A 21,060-nucleotide genomic window follows, 5' to 3' on the forward strand; every position below is an offset into this window, starting at 1 on the left:
CTGTTTGCTGTATAATATGTATTGGTACGGTCACAGTGAGACAAGCAGGTGTCTCACTGACGTGCTAGCCCTTAATTAATGTCGACTGATGTCAAGCTGTAAGACAATCCTGTTGCCTAGCTGTTGACATAAAACAGTCCACGTCTTTTTACGAGAGTTCGTTATGTTCATGAGTTGTAGTCTTGTCATGCGATCTGGTATGTATGATGGCCATACCGAACTGCGCTTTGTTGAACACGCAAGATTAAATTGATACCGCATGCATTGGTATTTGACTTCTTTAGATGCCATTGTCATTTCGTCACATTGGAAATAAAACACGGACATGTCGAGCTTGAAGTCAATATACTGTGGGTATGGAGAACGGGTATGGAGAACGGGTATGGAGAACAGGTATGGAGAACAGGTAAGGAAAACGGGTATAGAGAACAGGTATGGCGAACACATATGGAGAACAGGTATAGAGAACAAGTATGGAGAATGGGTATTGAGAACGGGTATAGATAACGCATATAGAGAACAGGTATGGAGAGCAGGTATAGAGAACAGGTATGGAGAACAGGTATGGAGAATGGGTATTGAGAACGGGTATAGATAACGCATATAGAGAACAGGTATGGAGAGCAGGTATAGAGAACAGGTATGGAGAACAGGTATGGAGAATGGGTATTGAGAACGGGTATAGATAACGCATATAGAGAACAGGTATGGAGAGCAGGTATAGAGAACAGGTATGGAGAGCAGGTATGGAGAGCAGGTATGGAGAACAGGTATGGAGAATGGGTGTGTATAATGGGTGAAGAAAACGGGTATGAAGAACGGGTATGGAGTGGAGGCATGAAGAAAAAAGGTATGAAGAATGGGTATAGAGATACCTGTTGCGTTGATCCACCTACGTCTGTGTTGAACGTAATGGTGTTAATAGATATATTCCCATGTTATGCGTTTTCTGTTTTCTGTTTTTCACCGAAACAGCATTGATAATTCTGAAACGTCGCCGAGGAACCTGGAATCGTTTAGAATGTTTTGGAAATTACCCAAACACGAACGCCAAAGTGCACTTTTCGCTATTTTGGATAGTGTTTACAAAATCACATTTCATGTATTCGGGTTATGAAACGCCTATTAGATCACGTTCATTTCAAACTTAGCTGAGATACAAGCATCCCTGAATTCCACCTACATTCTAGAATCAAGTTACAAATGGTCTTTGTCACCAACTCAAATTATCAGATGACATCAAGCGAAAAAAATAGATGTGCAAATGAACACTGTGCTCGGAAATCTGTACTCGATGAAATGTAAACAAAGCAAAATTCAGATTTTACACTCTCCCATTTTGAGAGATCAATACGTCTAATTATTGCATACATTGGCTGCCGCGTTTGGAGGGAAGAGTTATGGAATTAAAATTATATACATTATAATGATCAGGGAAATTTAACAGAAATCGTAAAAGTTTCCATCCTGTGTGACGCCATGACACACGCAAAGTGACACGGAAAAACAAAGGCAGCTATCTGTGTTCCTGACAAATTCTCTTCGATACACTGGGGTTGGTCGGCTAGCCTAGTGGTTAAAGCGTTCGCTCGTCACGCCAAAGACCCGGTTTCTTTTCACGACATGGATACAATGTGTGAAGCCCATTTTCTGGTGTCCCCCGCAGTGATATTGCTGGAATATTGCTAAAAGTGGCTAAAACCATACTCACTCACTCACTCTTGGATACACTGGAAAACATAATAACAAATAACAGTAGGCAGATTTTCTGATTGTTTCTGATTTCTTACATGACACATTTATGTATATACCATCCCTCAATCAACGAAAATACGCGTCTGAAAATCCCGCATACTGTTGAACTCGCCATTTTGTAGAAGTCAGTCACCGGTAAGGATGTCATACGGTAATAAATAATGTTGTACCTATTTGGTAAATTCTACGATGTGAATCTTTTTAACTCGGCATCATGTGTGTTCTTTGATCCTATCTGGTTTGCACTATCATCATCGCCTGTGGAATCCACATATAGTGAACACGTTTTTAGGTTTATATGTAGGGTCACATTATTCATGAATTAATGCGCCACTGCCATCATGAGAACAGACAAATGCATCGATTCGAGGCGAAAAAGGAGCGATTTTAGTGTGTGTAAGAAAGACATTATTGCATTCGTGCCTGTCAGATACCATATATCTTACAACTCGTTGTTTCAAAGCTTTCGCTCGTTAGATGCGTTTTGAAACAACTCGTTGAAAGATATATGGTATCTGGCAGGCACTCGTGTAGTAATATCTATAGAGAAGCATGAAGATCGGGGATGGAGAATAGGGATGGAGAACGGGTACAGTGAAGACGCATGAAGAACGGGTATGAAGAAGAGGTTATGAGAATGGGTATTGAGAAAAGGCTGGAGAACGGGTATGGAGAGCACGTATGAAGTACACGTATTGAGAAGGGTACCGAAAAGATGTATGAAGAATGGTGATGGAGAATAGGGATGGAGAACGGGTATGGAGAAGAGGTATAAAAACGAGGTATGAAGAACGGGGATGGAGAATAGGGATGGAGAAGGGGGATGGAGAACGGGTATATAGAAGTATGAAAAACTGGTATGGAGAACAGGTATGCAGAACGGATAGAAAGAAGAGGTATGAAGAACAGGGATTGGGAATAGGGATGGACAAACAGGATGTAGAACTGGTATAGAGAGGTATGAAGAACGGGTATGGAGAACGGGTACAAAGATGAGGTATGAAGAACGGGGATGGAGAATAGTGATGAAGAATAGGGATGGAGAACGGGTATGGAGAAGAGGTATAAAAACGAGGTATAAAGAACGGTTATGGAGAAGAGGTATAAAAAACGAGGTATGAAAAACGGGGATGGAGAATAGTGATGGAGAATAGGGATGGAGAATAGGAATGGAGAATATGGATGGAGAACGGGTATGGAAAAGAGGTATAAAAACGAGGTATAAAGAACGGGTATGGAGAAGAGGTATAAAAAAGAGGTATGAAGAACGGAGATGGAGAACGGGTATGGAGAAGTATAAAAAACGAGGTATGAAGAATGGGGATGGAGAGAAGAGATGGAGAATAGTGATGGAGAATAGAGATGGAGAAGAGGTATGGAGAATAGCAATAAAAAAGAGGGATGAAGAATGGGGATGGAGAGAAGAGATGGAGAATAGGGATGGGAACGGGTATGGAGAAGAGGTATCAAAACGAGGTATGAAGATCAGGTATGGAGAAGAGGTATAAAAAACGAGGTATGAAGAACGGGGATGGAGAATAGGGATGGAGAATAGGGATGGACACGGGTATGGAGAAGAGATATAAAAACGAGGTACAGAGACGAGGTATGAAGAACGGGTATGAAGAAGAGGTAATGAGAATGGTTATTGAGAAAAGGCTGGAGAACGGGTATGGAGAGCACGTATGAAGTACACGTACGGAGAACGGGTACAGAAAACGAGGTATGAAGAACGGGGATGGAGAATAGAGAAGGAGAATGGGTATGGCGAACGGGTACAAAGAGCAGGTATGGAGAACTTGGATGGGGAAGAGGGATGGATAAGGGGGGTGGAGAACGGGTATATAGAAGTATGAAAAACTGGTATGGAGAACAGGTTTGTAGAAAGGATACAGAGAAGAGGTATGAAGAACAGGGATTAGGAATAGGGATAGACAAACAGGATGTAGAACTGGTATAGAGAGGTATGAAGAACGGGTATGGAGAACGGGTACAGAGACGAGGTATGAAGGACAGGGATGGAGATTATAAGGCTGGAGAACGGGTATGGAGAAGAGGTATGAAGGACAGGGATGGAGATTATAAGGCTGGAGAACGGGTATGGAGAAGAGGTATGAAGGACAGGGATGGAGATTATAAGGCTGGAGAACGGGTATGGAGAAGAGGTATGAAGGACAGGGATGGAGATTATAAGGCTGGAGAACGGGTATGGAGAAGAGGTAATGAGAATGGGTATTGAGAACGGGTACAGAGAAGAGGTATGGAGAACAACGAGTGTCAGAACGGGAACAGAGAAGAGGTATGGAGAACAACGAGTGTCAGAACGGGTACAGAGAAGAGGTGTGGAGAACAACGAGTGTCAGAACGGGTATAGAGAAGAGGTATGGAGAACAACGAGTGTCAGAACGGGTACAGAGAAGAGGTATGGAGAACAACGAGTGTCAGAACGGGTACAGAGAAGAGATATGGAGAACAACGAGTGTCAGAACGGGTACAGAGAAGAGGTATGGAGAACAACGAGTGTCAGAACGGGTACAGAGAAGAGGTATGGAGAACAACGAGTGTCAGAACGGGTATAAAAGGAAAGTGCTGTTGTCGCAGAGGCTTATGCAGGGTAATGGAGAGACACAAAAGCATGCTGTTTTTACAACAGGATTTATTCCAATGATGGTCCACATGGATAATCAGTGGTTTTGATGATGATGAAGAAACCCTAAAACACAATATTTACAAAATGTAGGCAAACATCCTAACCAATAGATCATTAAAAGAATATTGCCATTATACATCCATTACATGTGTTTGATATGCCAATCAATAAGATATAATGTGAACACTTACTTTACATTTAGTTCGGTAAAGCATGTTATGGAGGATATCTCCTCAGTGAGGATGATATCACTGAATACAATACAAAGCAATTAAATAATACTATATTAAGCAATATAACATTATAATAGTATAGACAATTATGCCATGACATGTTGACATAAATATATGTGTAACTAAGGGAAGTAACGCTCACCTCGTCTAAGGGACGGCGGCCAAACCACCAGATGTCATCAAAACTGGTCATGCAGTATCTTACGTGACCTGATAAATGATATATAACTACATGAATCTTACTGGTATGGTAAACATCACATACATTGTAAACATGGCATGTGAAACTCATCTAGCAGTATAACAATCAACATTTTTAGGCATTTCATATGTATGATAAAATCAACAAATATACTGTTTTGGTATTTTACACTTTCATGATATAATAGTACCAATACAGTGGAGGTATCTGCTCGTCAATCGTCGACGCACCGTGGCGCACTAATGTGTCGCTGGTGTGCCCCCATGGTCTGTCAAGCATTTTCCGCAGCAGTAACAAAGCGATCTTGAAGATGCTGTCGCACAATCTGACGATCCTGATCATGACGTCGGGTGGTCACCCTTGGTCTTCAACTAGGTGGTCGGTAATCTGTAGTGTTGGTGGTCTGGTGCCGTTGCTGGAGCGTGTATATGGTCCTTACGTGGACTTGAATTGCATTGGCTACTTGCCGAGCGGTTTGTCCAGCTTGCAATCGTCCAAGGGCTTGGTGTCGCTGATTTCGTGTCAATCTTGTCACTTGGTAGCAATTCAATAACGAATGAATGTTTTCCGATCTGGGTGGATTTTCATAGGGAAAGAAATGGAGGAACGCATGTGCAGTTCTATTTGCATTGAACTCACGTGCATCGGGTTACAATGTACGTTGCCGTGATGCGTTTGGGCGATCAGTTTTATTGTCACCTGCTTTGTTTTTTTTATCGTCAAATTTTATTTTCCAGACACGGTAATGTTAAATTTTAGAAAATAATGTTACCGTGGGGTTTCTTTTGCGGTTCCGTATATAACCGATTTTGTTTGTTGGATAATGAGAAAAACTCCACGGGTTAAAATACGCAAAATCGGTGGCACCTGTCAGCCTCCCGTCATCATTATTTCAACGATTTTGATGGTAAAATGATCTATGTGTTTTAGCAGGTAATTTGTGCCTCACCAATCCTTGTGCCACAAGCGTCATCGCTAACATTGCTTGGCATTTTATGTTTCCAAAGTTTCCTGCACTTGTAGAATGTCCCTTCATAATCAATATCAATATCAATCACTATCAACATTAACAGCAATACTTATTATTCCAATACATTAGATGATGGTTAATTGTGACTCGATGTACGATGGGACAAGGCGACGCCATGTTTGTTTGAAAACACTGAAAGAAGTGCCAACCTGACCTTTCATATTTGCATATTTTTCCTTACGTTAGCCCAACGAATACAGTATCCAGCCAAGAAACCTTCCCGAAATATAACATATATATCAATCTGTAAATAGTTTTTCCGAACATTAGAATCGAATAAAGAAGTGGCGAAAACGTGACCCTGTGTTGTATGTTAATACACGAATCCGATGACGTCCGAATGTCCCTGGCAAGAGTCCGAGATTTGATCGATTACATTAATCCTCCAGAGCTATTTATATCAATGACCAGGCGATCGAAACAGGTTATGCACTCAGACGAATTCTTGAGGAATAGTTCAGTGGAGTCACGTGTCCAAATGCCGGGTGAAACAATAAACTGGGATTAAACATGATTATGTACACTTTATTTATGGGTTCCAAAGCTGACGCAATGCTAAAATTAACTCAACATGGATCTCACCAAGACATTATAACACAAGGGTTCAAAACTCTGGCTGGCAAATGTTAAATGTCCCTTCTTGTACTATGTAACATTACTGAAGCTGGTTCGTCATGATTGTTCATGTACAGTAAACTATTGTTATAACGAATTTAAAGGGACCACTAGTTTCAGTTCGTTATAACCGTAGTTCGTTACAAACATATTTTAAGCATATATACAGCAAATATTCGGGACCAAAAATAAATTCGTTATATCCGTCAGTTCGTTGTAAGCATGTTCGTTATAAACGTAGTCTCCTTTTTAATTCAATTATTGTTACATTGAAAAGGTTTCGGAAATATTTCACAGGTCAATGTACATATTTCTTAAATGATTTGCTTCTCATGTTTTTCGTAATTTACTTTCAGATATTTCTACGACAGCAAGTGGTACAATCGGTAAGTTATCAATTGTTTTCATATATTTTACCAAATATATATACTGAAAGTGAATATTAAAATTTTATATTTTCTGTCAAACAAAGATATTTTTGTTCGTAACCTATTTGCATAGTGAATTGAATGATGATTGTTTTACGCTGCTGTTGGCAATGACACATAAAAACCACTGCGCGGACACATGAAAAGGGCTTCACACACTTTACTCATGAAGGAATTGAACCCGCTCCTTCGGTGTGACGAGCGAACGCATTACCCACTATGCCACCGTCCCTTCTCATAAAAGCACAAACTTTCAAAAAACGATATGATGATAGTTAATGTTTGAAGGAGCTAAAAGTTAAATATGACAAATAATGTCCTCAACTAGACTCAGTGGATAAAAATGTAGCAATCTCGCTGTGTATTTCTTTCCAGTTTGTTGAAAATGATGGTTAAACAAAACCAAGTACATGTATTACTGGTTCTGACCGTGACTTTCATCCTTGGTAAGTAAGTTTAAATGTCCATGTTATTTTCTGAAAAGTAGCCAGGTTAAATAAATATCATTTAAGGTTTTTCACTTAATGTAACGATTAAGTATGTGTCATCAACCTTCATAATCATATGATTTAGATTGGCTTTTTCTTCACATTTATTTATGAAATATTTTTTAACCAAGCAACTGTGTAAAGCCCACCAACGGATGCTGTTTCCTGATTGGCTAAAAATAGAATGAAGGATGTTACTGATTTCGAAGAGGTGTCTACAGTTGATGTGAATTTATTATTGTTGACTTATTTATTTATAACAAATTATTAAAAAAGAATTGTATATTTGAGGAGGTAATTACACAATATGAGCACCGGTTATTACTTAAATACCTCCATAAACTAAAAACAGTTACTGTGGTATATTCTGAAGTAGATCAGCCTTGTAGTGGTTGGTGTTTCATTGCTACTATAGGTGTATCCCTTACACAAGCCCCGTGTCCAGGTGGAGTGGCAACCTTGAAGACAGAATATACCATAACTGGTGACAGAAGCAACTCTACCGGCTTTATATGGGTACGACCAACTGACGGTCGGTATGTCGTCACCTGTAACCCCAGCTGCAGCCCTGTGGCCGGATACAGTGCAACTATGAACGCCACACACTCTACACTCACTATACACAGTGTCGGAGTGAATGATGCTGGAACATGGAGGATACGAGATGCAATAAATGATACAAGTGCGCCGCAAGGCGTGTGTGAACTGATGGTCTCCAGTGAGTACAAGAGGGATTCAAGTCAAATATTGTAATTGTATTCTTCGTATTACTATCCCATTTTAAGGGCATTAGAAACAACTGGCACTACCCAACATATTGTACCTGCACATATTTCAAAACAAAAAAGATGATTTGGATGTATATCAGCATAATAAATGAAACTTAATGACAATGTTCAAAATTTCAATATTTGTGTTTATAATTCGGTGTTTGTACTAGTATATTTTGACTGACAGGTAATGTGTCAAACGACCTCACTGTTCCAAGTATGACCCTGATTGAAAGGTGTATTCATATAGTTTCTATTGAGACTGCTTAAATAAAAGTGCTTGTAGCTATATAGCTGATGGTTTTAGTCTGATTTCAATGCATTTGCTGTAGATGTATTGCTGTATATTTATCTACATGCTTAGTTATCATGTTTGAGTCGTTTGAGTATTTGAGTCGTTACGTAATAGCATATATAAGGAACTTATGGCAAGAACCTTTGTATATGATGCTATATCTACAGCACCAACAATCACCAGAAACACACATCTTCTGTAATTACTCACGTGTTTATTAACCTTTAACGACAGTCAAGCCGCTGATAAATTTGTGAAAATAATTTGTTACAAAGAATTGGATGGAGAAGGGTATGCCATTATCGATGCGTACAATTCAGTGTATATTTACTAGCCACATAAAGAAACTGTGCACGGAGAAAATATATTCTGGATTGAAATACAACACAGCAAGAACAAAATGATGCAGACGCTGTAGCAGCTGAATGATCAGACCATTAGAAAATGTTAACGGGACCTGATTAACATCTGTTACGATGACGTCAGAAGATCAAAATGGAGTAGGGGTTCAAACGACAAAGTCACAAAGTCAATAACGGGTATGAACACCCTGTGCGTGAATCACAGCAGTGCATCGGCGACGCATGGAGTCTACCAAATGGGCATGGAAGGCCTGGGGAATGGCCTGCCATATCCTCCTCAAATCCTGTGCCAAGTCACGGACGTTATCTGGAGGATGTGGAAGACGACGCAGACGGCGCTCCATTTCATCCCATACATGCTCTATTGGGGAGAGATCTGGAGAATTTGCAGGCCATGGCAGTAACATGACATTGTTATGGTGAAGGAAATCCATTGCGACCCTAGCCCTGTGAGGACGAGCGTTGTCCTGTTGAAATGTCAATCCCGTGCCATGATGTTGCAGGAAAGGAATGACCACAGGCCTCAGAATCTGATCTCTGTAGCCAACACCGGTGAGATTGCCCTGAACAACCACCAAAGGGGTTCGGTGCCGTGCTGTTATCCCACCCCAAATCATCACAGAGCCACCTCCAAAACGATTCCTCTCCACAATACAGTTGCGTGCATAAAGTTCCCCCAAACGCCGGTAGACACGTTCGCGCCCGTCACTGTGGGAAATGTTGAACCTCGATTCATCTGTAAAGACAACATTTCTCCACCACATTCGAGGTTGGCGAACATGATTTCGACACCATCTTAGACGGTTCACGCGATGACGGTGTGTCAGGACGGGACGTATGGCAGGGCGTCGTGGTCGAATCCCGTACTGACGTAAACGATTCCTGACAGTGTTGGGATGGATACGGCGCAGTCCAAGAATTGTCTGGGACGTCGTTACTGCCGTTTGGAACCTGTGTCAGAGATGTGTAACTCGAATCCATCTGTCCTGTCTTGGCGTCGTTACTCGTGGACGTCCTGAACGTGGGTGGTCGGCAACGTCATTTGTGTGCTGATAACGCCTCACCAATGCCGATATCGTGTTACGATGGCATTGGAAATGTGTTGCCACCTAATGTTGCCTAATTCCCGTTCGGATCATTCCAATGGCTTCATGACGCTGTGCAGCTGTCAATCTTGGCATGATTTGTTTGTGTCTGTGCCTGAGAAGTTTTGAATTTTTGAATGACCACAGATCATGCTTTCCAAAGTGAAAGCGAATTTTGAGTTGCACATGCTGTGTTCAGCTGCACAGGATGCACATTCGTAACACATTGCACGTCCATAGGCCCCCATCAATGACGTCATATCGCATGGCACGTGCATGAGCGTTTGAATTTCTACAATAATTGCTGTGTTCAAACCTATTTTTCATATATGGACGGTGTGCCCTTATATCTATATATTCTCCGTGCACAGTTTCTTTATGTGGCTAGTATATTTGGAATATAATGTGCCTCTGAAATATGTTTCGATCATTCGTTTCAGATATTTCTTCGACAACACGTGACACGCCAACGTTTGTCGGTACGTTGTCAAATTTATCTGTGTTCATTCAATGTTCCATACCAAACGTATTGAAAGAGCCTCATATTTTCACTGGCAAACAAGCATTGCGTGAATGAGTATTACAGCACCAACAATCACAAGATACCCACGAGCTTTATAATTACTCATGTATTTATTAACCTTTAACGACAGTCTGACACGTGATAAATCTGCGAAAATAAGTGTTACAAAAAATTGGTTGGTGGAAGATGTGTAAAGATCAATACGATCAAGTCAATGTATATATTTCTTCGACATCAGGTGACACGCCGACGTCTTCTGGTACGTTGTCACATTTGTCTATTTTTACTGAATTGTTGATACCAAACATATTGAAAGTGCGTTATATCTTTTCCCGCAAACAATGAGTGAGTGAATAGCAAACATGAACATGAAAACGAAAATCGCAATTCTTTATTATATGATTATATTCCAAAACAGATTCCATATCTACAACGGCTGTGACACCTACGTCAACAGGTGCGTATAACGTAAGGAGAGCAATGTAATTACTTCAGTCTATCCATGCTGTTATCATCTACCTAGGCCATGGCCTATATTGATATTTTATTGATTTACAGCAGGGCCTTAAAAATACACTTGGAAAAAAAAGCATGTAAGAAACTATATTCTTTTATCAATAAGTTGATATAATACACAAAATAATGGGCAACATGTCCTGTAGCTTGTTTTCTTTCACTGTAATTTAAGTGATTATCTTATCTCTCGCAGAACATGTCACCTTGTAATATATTGAACAGTTTGAGGCTTATGATGTTTTACGAAGGTACAAGAAGACCCACTACCTTATCAAAGCGTGATTGCAAATAGCATTAAACGTCTTTTAATTGGGCAGTGTTTATGATTGATTTCAGCCGTCTACAGTCAACAGTCTAAAATCAACAATATTTCTTCACCAGCATTTTCAAACATGCAATTTTGACAACAATCTCCAATAAATGGCTCTTTTGTATCAGTAACACCCACAACCAAAGTAGGGCATTTTCAATAATTCAACATCAATAACAGTGATTGTACTCCATGTCTTAGCAATCTTTCATACAACTTGTGTTCAAGGTGCTTCCCTACTAGATTCCATGTGTCCAGCGGGTGTTGGTCGTCTTGAAGCAGAATACACAATAACTGGCGACAGAAGCAACTTTACAGCCTATATATGGGTACGACCAACTGACGGTCGGTATGTCGTCACCTGCAACCCCAGCTGCAGCCCGGTGGCTGGATACAGTGCAACTATGAACGCCACACACTCTACACTCACTATACACAGTGTTGGGGTGGCAGATGCTGGCACTTGGAAGATCGTGGATGCGACTGTAGTGTATCCCATCCCTGTAGACGTGTGTCATCTCACAGCAGTTAGTAAGTATTTACACACAAGATTTCGACAGATTATAGACCATCAGATCTAGCCATTTTGATTCCTGGTCTAGTGTCACTGTCGTAAGGGGCAACTAAATGGATCGGGAGGCCAGGCTCGATGACGACATACATCAACCAAGTCACTGACCAAGCTATCCTTTTAGTCACCTCTAACGACAAGCATAGGTTGCTTGGGACCTGTATTATTTCCCGTGATCCCCGCCCGTGAAGTCAACAGAATGGTTAAATTGGTTCCTTTGTGATCATATCAATAAGTCAACAAATGCGAATTTAAAGGGTTAACCAACAATTACTTTTCAAGTGAAAATTTTATCCTCTGCCTCGTTCACTGTTAATTTACGTGTTTCTACTTTTTGTCGTCAATACCAAATTGTTCTGCTACTGCTATTTTCGTTTTGTTGTGCATGTTATGTATAACGACGGCTCAGGATATGACATAATATTATACGATCACACAATGAGTATGTATTGTTACAACGTCACAATACGTGCTGGTATCCGTATCAAAATGTTCTGAGTGGACATGCGGAAAAAGAATACTTAGCGTCGACATTCGGACATCAGACAAGTTATATTAATGGATATTGCTTTAATATGTAAAACTGATCAGCCAATATGTTATCAGCCAGTCAAATATATAAATTGTAACTAAATATATCTAAACATCTAACTGTCTCCCAACACCCATTTGCGTGGATCGATGCTCATGATTTCAATCACTGGATTGTCTGGTCCAGACTCGATTATTTGCAGACCGCTGTCATATAGCTGGAATATAGCTGAGTGCGGCGTTAAAAACAACAAACCAACCAACCAACGCCTGAACTGCTTATATTTCCAACGTAATTTTAGTGGTGCCAAGTTGATAATGTCATTTTTGGAATCAATACACAGAAATTCCGCAATGTAACATCAGCGGTGATCTGGACACAGACGCCCTTGAGCTCGGCACAAACCTGACAGTCACAGTGTATATCAACGGCTACTACTGTTCCCAGGAAACTGACTTTAACCTTACCACTGGTGCTGTTATGGAGACGTTGTCGACGAAACACAACGTCAGTGATGTCACGACTGATGTCATTAACAAAACTATCGATATTGTCCTTTCACGTTTTGGTGACGTCACGGTGTCGTTTGCATGTGACGTCATGAGCAGTGATCTGAGCTGTAGTGGAGTAAAGAGGTTGTTAAAAAGTGAGTCTAAATTTTAGAGTTGTTTTAAGTTCAAATCATTATATATTCACATAGAAAAAAGTATATATATTACTTTAGATATTTACAATATTGCTTGTAAATGCATAAATGCTTTTTGCTGAATGACACGTTTCCCTTTTAAACACCAGAAATTATTTACCGACCAGGTCCACCATGGTGTAACATCAGCAGTGATACAGACACAGATGTACTCGAACCTGGCACTAATCTCACTCTGACAGTGGAGATCAGAGGCTACTACTGTTCTCAGCAAGCTGGGTTTGATCTCACTACTGGCACCGTCACAGACGTCTTGTTGCAGAACCAGACCACGCACAACATCACCGACACTGTCCAGGACCACTTCTTCAACGTCTCATCTGATCGTTTGGGAAATGTCAGTGTTATGTTTAGATGTGACAACAGCAATAGATCACTTACATGCGATGGAGTTTCCAAGTTGAGCGGTAGGTATTTATCTTAATACAGTTATCCTCACAGCATTCCTCCAGTTCAAATATATACTGTTAAGGTTGACGATGGACATCTAGCATTTGTTTTCCTTTGGCTGATAACTAAACAAAATATACTGAGTCAAATTATAAACTGCACATTTTTAAAAGTAATCCCATATATGATATACAAGGGACAAATGTATCAGAGAAGGTAATTTTTAATCATTAATGTCAAAAGAAGGTTTTTAATTTACGGTGGTAACCATAAGCTGTTCCAAACACCTACGGTATTCGGTAATAACATCAATCAGAAGTCCCAAGCACGAGAATCTGATGGCACACAAGTTCAGTCGCGTGTATGGCCGCCATGTGCGTTGACAACTGCCACACAACGCCTCCGCGCGGACCTTGTGATGCTTGTGAACACATGATTGGGGAGACGACGCCATTGTTGCTGCAAAATGGTGCCAAGATCTTGTAAATTCTGTGGTTGGTTCTGGAGAGTGCGCAGACTTCTGCCAAGAGCATCCCAGAGGTGTTCGATGAGATTGAGGTCGGGAGACCTTGACGGCCAGTCCATGACGTTGACTCCCGCATTCTGAAGGAAATTCCTTGTCACAATTGCTGTGTGGGGTCTGGCATTGTCGTGTTGGAAGATCAAACCGGGTCCATGTGCTGCCATAAAAGGCGCGGTAAACAGCAGCGTTGAGGTTGCCATGGATGACAAGAAGCCTGGAACGTGCATTGCCACAGAAAGCACCCCACACGATGACACTTCCTGTACACAACACTGGGCGTAACGTTCAGCCCTACCATCAGCAAATCAAGGATTAAATCGGGATTCTTCACTGAAGACTACTTGATTCCAGTTCCTCTGAGTCCATCGTAAGTGTCGCTGTGCCCACAATTGACGTTGACGTCTGTGTAATTGAGTCAGAATCGGCCCGCAGTATAACCGGTGAGCTTGAGGGTGAGCAGTTCTCAGACGGTTTCGAACAGTTTGCGCACTCAGTCTACCCCTAAACAGTTCATTTCTGGTTGATGAAGCCGTCAAAAATCGGTTACGGAGGTGACGTAAGACATTCTGACGATCCTCTGCATGTGACGTCACACGTTGTCGACCTGGCCGAGGGCGATCAGCGGTGGTACCCGTTTGCTGTAGACGCGTCTGTAAATCATAAACAGTCCGTCGAGTACAACCCATCGTCCTTGCGACTTCAGCTACGGACGTTCCCGTCTGCAACATGCCGATGGCACGTTCACGTTGCACATTTGAAAGGCGTGGCATGACAAATCGCAGTAAAGACTTTTGTTTTCTTGTGTTTTTCTTTTTTTTGTAAATGATTCTTAACAAGTATGGCTCTAAATACGTGCGGTATTATGGCCACGTGACCAGTTGCACGTGAAAAAACACTTTTGCCACTATAGAGCTGTGCACATGATTTTGATCGATTCACCTGCACAAAAACGGGTGTTATCTGAAGACAATACGTGACCACTACTGATTAAATACACAATAAGGGCCCACAATGATAACCGGGCAAAATGTTAAAATTTCAGGATTGGGAAGTTTTTAATTTGGTTCAGTATATATGTCGAGGGAAACCGAATTTTTTTGTAGCAGGTGACTTACAGCAATAAACACTTTTTAGAAAGAGCTAATTCCTTTTGAAACAAAAGTGTATCTACAAAATCACATGACGTCTTGTACAAATATTATGTGTCTGTTCTTCTCTTTCTAGCTGCTCCTTCACCAACAACAGCCCCCACATCGACAGGTACGTAACAACCATCCTCATCTGTTCCCGTGTCGATTCCAGGCTAGAATAGGTCCTCAACAACCCACGAGTCGGAGACTTGGTGGATTTCATGTTCTGTTTTCACTTGCGTAGATCGATGGTCAAAATGTTAATCACTGGATATTCTGGCCCTGATTGGATTATTCACAGACCAGCATGGAGCTGAATGGTCTTCAGACCATTCCGTCAGTTCAAACATATACTGTTAAGGTTGGCGGTGTTGTTTGTTTTGTTAAGATTTGTTGAGGGTAACCCGAAAATTTACATTTTGCAGTGAAGTAGCTTTGAAGCAATAAACGACCTATTAAAAAGAGCGAACTCGCCTTTTGAAACAAAATTGTATTCACAAAATCACATAACATCTTGTAAAAAAATTAGGTGTCTGTTGTTCTCTTTCTAGCTGCTTCTTCACCAACAACATCCCCCACATCGACAGGTACGTAACTACCATCCTCACCCGTTCCCTTGTCGATTCCAGGCTAGAATAGGTGCTCATAAACCCATGCGTGTTGTGAGAGACGACGTTGCGGATCAGGGTCGGTGACATGGTGGATTGAATATTATTGTTTTCATTTGCGTAGATCAAGGCTTATAATGCTAATCACTGGACGTTCTGGCCCTAATTGGATTATTTACAGACCGACGTGTAGCGCGAATATTGCTGAGTGGGGCGCTAAACAACATACAAACAAACGAAACCGTCTTCAGACCATTCCATCAGTTTATACTTAAACTGTTAAGGTTAGTGTTGTTGTTTATTTTGTTACAATTTGTTCAGGGTAACCCGAAAATGGAAAACGACCCTTTAAAAAGAGCGAATTCCCCTTTTGAAACTAAATTATTTCCACAAATTCACATGACGTCTTGTATACTCACACCCAAAAGAAACGAAAGTCGAGTAGGCAGTATACATGTTCTTTATTTTCAACAGTAAAGACAAGAAATACTAATATAAATACTAACATAATTGTGTTTTTCAAATGTTAAGGGCTTACACAGTTTCGGGTCAATACCTAAAATGTCAGTCAATACCTGGTGCGACCACCATTAGCATTGATCACTGCCACACATCTCCTGTACATTGAGTGGATCAGACGATTTGTGAAGGCCCTAGGGATCCTCCTGCACACATCCAGACCAGCTGTGCGTAGTTCATCGGCAGTTGTAGGGACTGGGCGCACATTGTGCAGACACCTTTGAACCTCATCCCACAAGTGTTCGATGGGGTTCAGATCAGGGCTGAGGGCTGGCAACGGTAGAACACGGATGTAGTGTTGTTGCAGAAAGGCCATGGTAGCTCTGTCCTGGAAAATGTGTTGTTGATGTTGTGCAAAAAAATGGAACAACGTGGGGTCTGGTCGATATACCGCTAAGCAATGACGCTGTGTCCCCGACCTTGACCAACATTAAGAAAGCACACTGTCCAAGTCTCACATTAAGTCCAATCCCTGCCCACATCATAACGCTAGGGCAACCCCATGGATCCCTTTCCACAACGTTTCTGTCAGCGAAACGATCACCTCGCCGCCGCCAAATTCTGACTCTTCCGTCTGCATGGGAGACACGAAAGCGACCTTCATCAGAGAAGATGACACACCTCCACTCACGATGACGCCAATTGTGATGACCCTGTGCCCACTGAAGTCGTGCTTGTCGATGACGTGGTTGGATAACAGGACGACGTGCTGGTCGGCGACATCTGAGGTTATTGGAACGGAGACGTCGGATCACGGTGTCCTGCCTAATGTGTCGATTATGTGTTCCCATGGTCTGTCGAGCACTTTCACTTGCAGTTAGGAATGGATGTCACTGTTGTTGACGGGTAATCTGGCGATCTTGTCGATGTGTTTTGACCCTAGGACGACCGCTCCAAGGAAGGTCATCTATGGTCTGTGTAGCATTGTATCGATGCAGGAGACGGTAAATTGTGATTATGTTAACGTTGAAATGACGGGCAACATCTTGGACAGACTCTCCAGCTTCCAAACGTCCGATAGCCTAGTTTCTCTGGATTCGAGTTAGGCGCGGCATTGTTTACCAAGGAGTGGTAGGTCCAAGAATCGTGCATTTTCGATTGCGCTAGAAATGGGTGCATGATGTCCATATATTAATTGTTATGGTGCGTTTTGGCGATTCTTTTTTTGAAGTTGCGTTTTTATTTGGGGCTTCCAAAATGCAACCAAAAATATTGATAACACCATCAGGCTTCAGTACATGCTAAAACTCATGTCAATTTATGGTTCCGTCTTTGTTACCTATTTGCTTAAAACCACTTGCGTTTCTTTTACGTGTGGGTATACAAATAGTACGTGTCCGTTATTCTCTTTCTAGCTGCTCCTTCACCAACAACATCCCCTACATCGTCAGGTACGTACCTACCATTCTCACCAGATCCCGTGTCGATTCCAGACTAGGATAGGTCATCAGGAATCCAGGCGTTGTGTGAGAGGCGACATTGTGGATCGGCGGGTCAGGGTCGGTGACTTGGTGGATTGAAAGTTATTGTTCCCATTTTCCATGGATCGAAGCTCACAATGTTAATCATTGGACTTTCTGAACCTGATTGGACTGTTAATAGACTACGATGTATTTCGAATATTGCTGAGTGTGCGTTAAACAACATACAAATAAACAAAACTATCTTCAGACCATTCCAGTCTGATTTTATAATGTATTGTTATGCATCATAGTATCTATTTTATGATTCAATACTAGTTTTAAATATTTCTCTATGTTGTCTAGTTATTTTACTGCCCGTCGTTGGCAGTTTTTTTTACACGTTTTAAAGTATTTATAATCTTTAATCTTGATAGTCACGGTATGGCTGCAATATTGCCGATGTGACTTAAAACTTAACTCACTCACTCACTCAGACCATTCCATCAGTTCAAACATTTTCTGTAAAGGTTGATTTTCATTTGTTATTGTTTTTTGTAAGATTTGTTCATGGTAATCCGAAAATTGACATTTTGCAGTGAGGTAGTATTTAGAAGATAAATACTATGTGTGTGTCTATTTCCTGGATTTTATCGAGTATTTGCATCTTAGAAATTCATCTCGGTACCCGAAAGCTTGAATGAAAATTTCCAAGACGCAAATACTCGATAAAATCCCTGAAATACACACACATAGTATTTATCGATATTGTAAACCTATTGTTTTATTGAGAAAAAAAACATGCACACTCTTTAACACCTCATACTTACTCGGTTGTGAGGCGTCAACATCTAACTTCTGTTGTTGCCGTGGTGATTGTGATTTTGGTAATTATTTCATTATAATTTTTTTTAATTTAAAATTTAAAATCCAAATAATACCCATGAATAGAGAAAATTAACAATATTTGTTATGAATGTAAATTAGTATGCAAAAAATGCTGAATAATTATGTATTTCTACACAGTGATTCAGTCGCTGGGAAAGCATATCATATTTTCACCTTTTGACATTTTGGTCATGTGACCCAAATTAGCCAATCACAACACAGAACACACTTTCAATAGGTTTACAATACAGCAATAAACAATTTTAAAACGACCCATTAAAAAGAGTGGAATCCCCTTTGAAACACAATTATATCCACAAAATCACATGATGTCTTGTACAAATAGTACGTGTCTGTGGTTCTCTTTCTAGCTGCTCCTTCACCAACAACATCCCCCACATCGACAGGTACGTAACTACCATCCTCATCCGTTCCCGTGTCGATTCCAGGCTAGAATATGGTCCTAAAAAAAAACACGAATCGGTGACTTGGTGGATTTCAAGTTCTGTTTTCACTTGCGTAGATCGATGGTCATAATGTTAATCACTGGATCTTTTTGCCCTGATTGGATTATTTACACACCAGCATGGAGCTGGTCGAACAAAAAAAACTTTCTTCAGACCATTCCGTCAGTTCAAACATATACTGTTAAGGTTGGTGTAGTTGTTTGTTTTGTTAAGATTTGTTAAGGGTCGCCCGAAAATTGACATTTTGCAGTGAAGTAGCTTTAAAGCAATAAAAAACCTATTAAAAGGAGCCAACTCGCCTTTTGAAACAAATTTGTATTCACAAAATCACATAACGTCTTGTACAAATAGTACGTGTCTGTTGTTCTCTTTCTAGCTGCTCCTTCACCAACAACATCCCCCACATCGACAGGTACGTAACTACCATCCTCATCTGTTCCAGTGTCGATTCCAGGCTAGAATATGGTCCTAAAAAAAACCACGAGTCGGTGACTTGGTGGATTTTAAGTTCTGTTTTCAATTGCGTAGATTGATGGTCATAATGTTAATCACTGGATCTTCTTGCCCTGATTAACATTTATTAAGGGTAATCCAACAATTGACATTGACAAATTTCAGTTGTTTCATTTTAGTGCTTCATTTGAGTGCTTCGCTTGAGTGGAGGACGAGAACGAAATATCGGCGAATTTCTTCTCCCAATGTGAATTAACATTTTTTTCTATTTAAGGAACCAGTAATAAGTCACCAAGCTCACCAACAGTATCTGACAGATCGTCAGCACCCACTAGTCCAACTACGACAGAGTCATCACCATCCGACCTCACCTTAGGTCTTGCTATTGGACTACCGCTACTCTTTTGTGTAATTGCATTTGTTTTAATTGCTTTGTGTTTCCACCGGGAAAGGCTTAAAAAAATTGGAAAGTACATTGTATCAGGAAACCGTTCTTCTGGTAATAGGCGTTTGCCGGAAATTCAGTGTCAGGAAATGCGATCACAGTGACCCATTCAGGATAACCTTTCATCCAAAGGCAAATTACCATGTAGCAATTATCTGCCTGTAAATCACTCATTTGCCATCACATACAGAAGTTGACACGACGTGATATAACTGGAATACTGTTAAAACCGGCGTTAAACCCAACTCACACACTTTAAAACCAAATCACAGGGCCAAGCAGTGCACTCGTCTGTCCCATAGAGATCCCACCACAGCCACCATGCTGCTGGCCCTGCACTTATACAGAAACCACCGTACGAGCACCAACAAGATCGACACGAGGGACTGTGGTGTGTACTTTAATGGACTCCGTCCAGTATGTATCATGTGTATTTATATGTGTAACTGAGTCATGTATGTTTCATCATAGCCAGTATGGTATAACCTCAGTGTGTCTTTCTGACATTCGGTATTTTTATGTGCACACTGTACCCCAAATGATGTATTTGGTCAAGCCTTTGAAATTATTTATGTTGTGATTCTTTTCAAATGTCTCCAGTCGAAGACGGACATGCAGATACCGGTGGGGCCCAGACAGTCCGCAGCTGTATGGGTAGCAAGTCACAGCGAGACTCATACAGGTGTCATTTATTTCAAGTTACTAATATGCACACTATTGGTGTACTGAAAATATCTTTGAATACAAATTCACAATGTATTAGTGCTAGATGGTTGTATGAGACGTCACACCTCCACATCCGAGACTTTCATCTACTTAATACATCTGTAGCTATATGTGAATAACCCTCATCTAAAATTGTGTAGTGATGGCAAATCAGATTCATGACTTCCTTCTGTGAAATAATTGTTACAGCTGTACAGTGGACAGTACCAGTAGTGAACTTTTACACAACTATTAGGCATCAGTCCGGACTAGTACAAGCAGCCACACACACTTGCATGTACGGGGCTATTTAAGTGCAATAATCTTGGACGCGACGTCGAACCCGATTTCACGTGAACTCATTATCAAAATCAATATGGCTCGATAATCATTTGTATACCTTCGATGCATATATAATTGGTTCACCAAGTGGCACTGATTTAATTATCCTACCCACGGAT

At 40.9% G+C, this 21,060-nt stretch overlaps 1 protein-coding gene across 1 annotated transcript; it reads left to right on the forward strand.

Annotated features, from left to right (window-relative positions):
• The first annotated feature begins 7,298 nt into the window (after positions 1–7,298).
• LOC139472793 (mucin-2-like) lies at positions 7,299–20,465 on the forward strand. Its single transcript, XM_071255263.1, has 10 exons — positions 7,299–7,359; positions 7,817–8,051; positions 11,726–11,793; positions 12,709–13,011; positions 13,179–13,478; positions 15,209–15,244; positions 17,597–17,632; positions 18,901–18,936; positions 19,373–19,408; positions 19,724–20,465. The coding sequence occupies exons 1-10, from the start codon at positions 7,299–7,301 to the stop codon at positions 19,996–19,998; spliced, it is 1,386 nt and encodes a 461-aa protein (XP_071111364.1). The 3' UTR covers positions 19,999–20,465.
• Positions 20,466–21,060: the final 595 nt, after the last annotated feature.

This window comes from Haliotis cracherodii, unplaced genomic scaffold (genome assembly GCF_022045235.1).
Source record: "Haliotis cracherodii isolate W230 unplaced genomic scaffold, xgHalCrac1.p SCAF_25, whole genome shotgun sequence".
Taxonomy (NCBI): Eukaryota; Metazoa; Mollusca; class Gastropoda; order Lepetellida; family Haliotidae; genus Haliotis; species Haliotis cracherodii.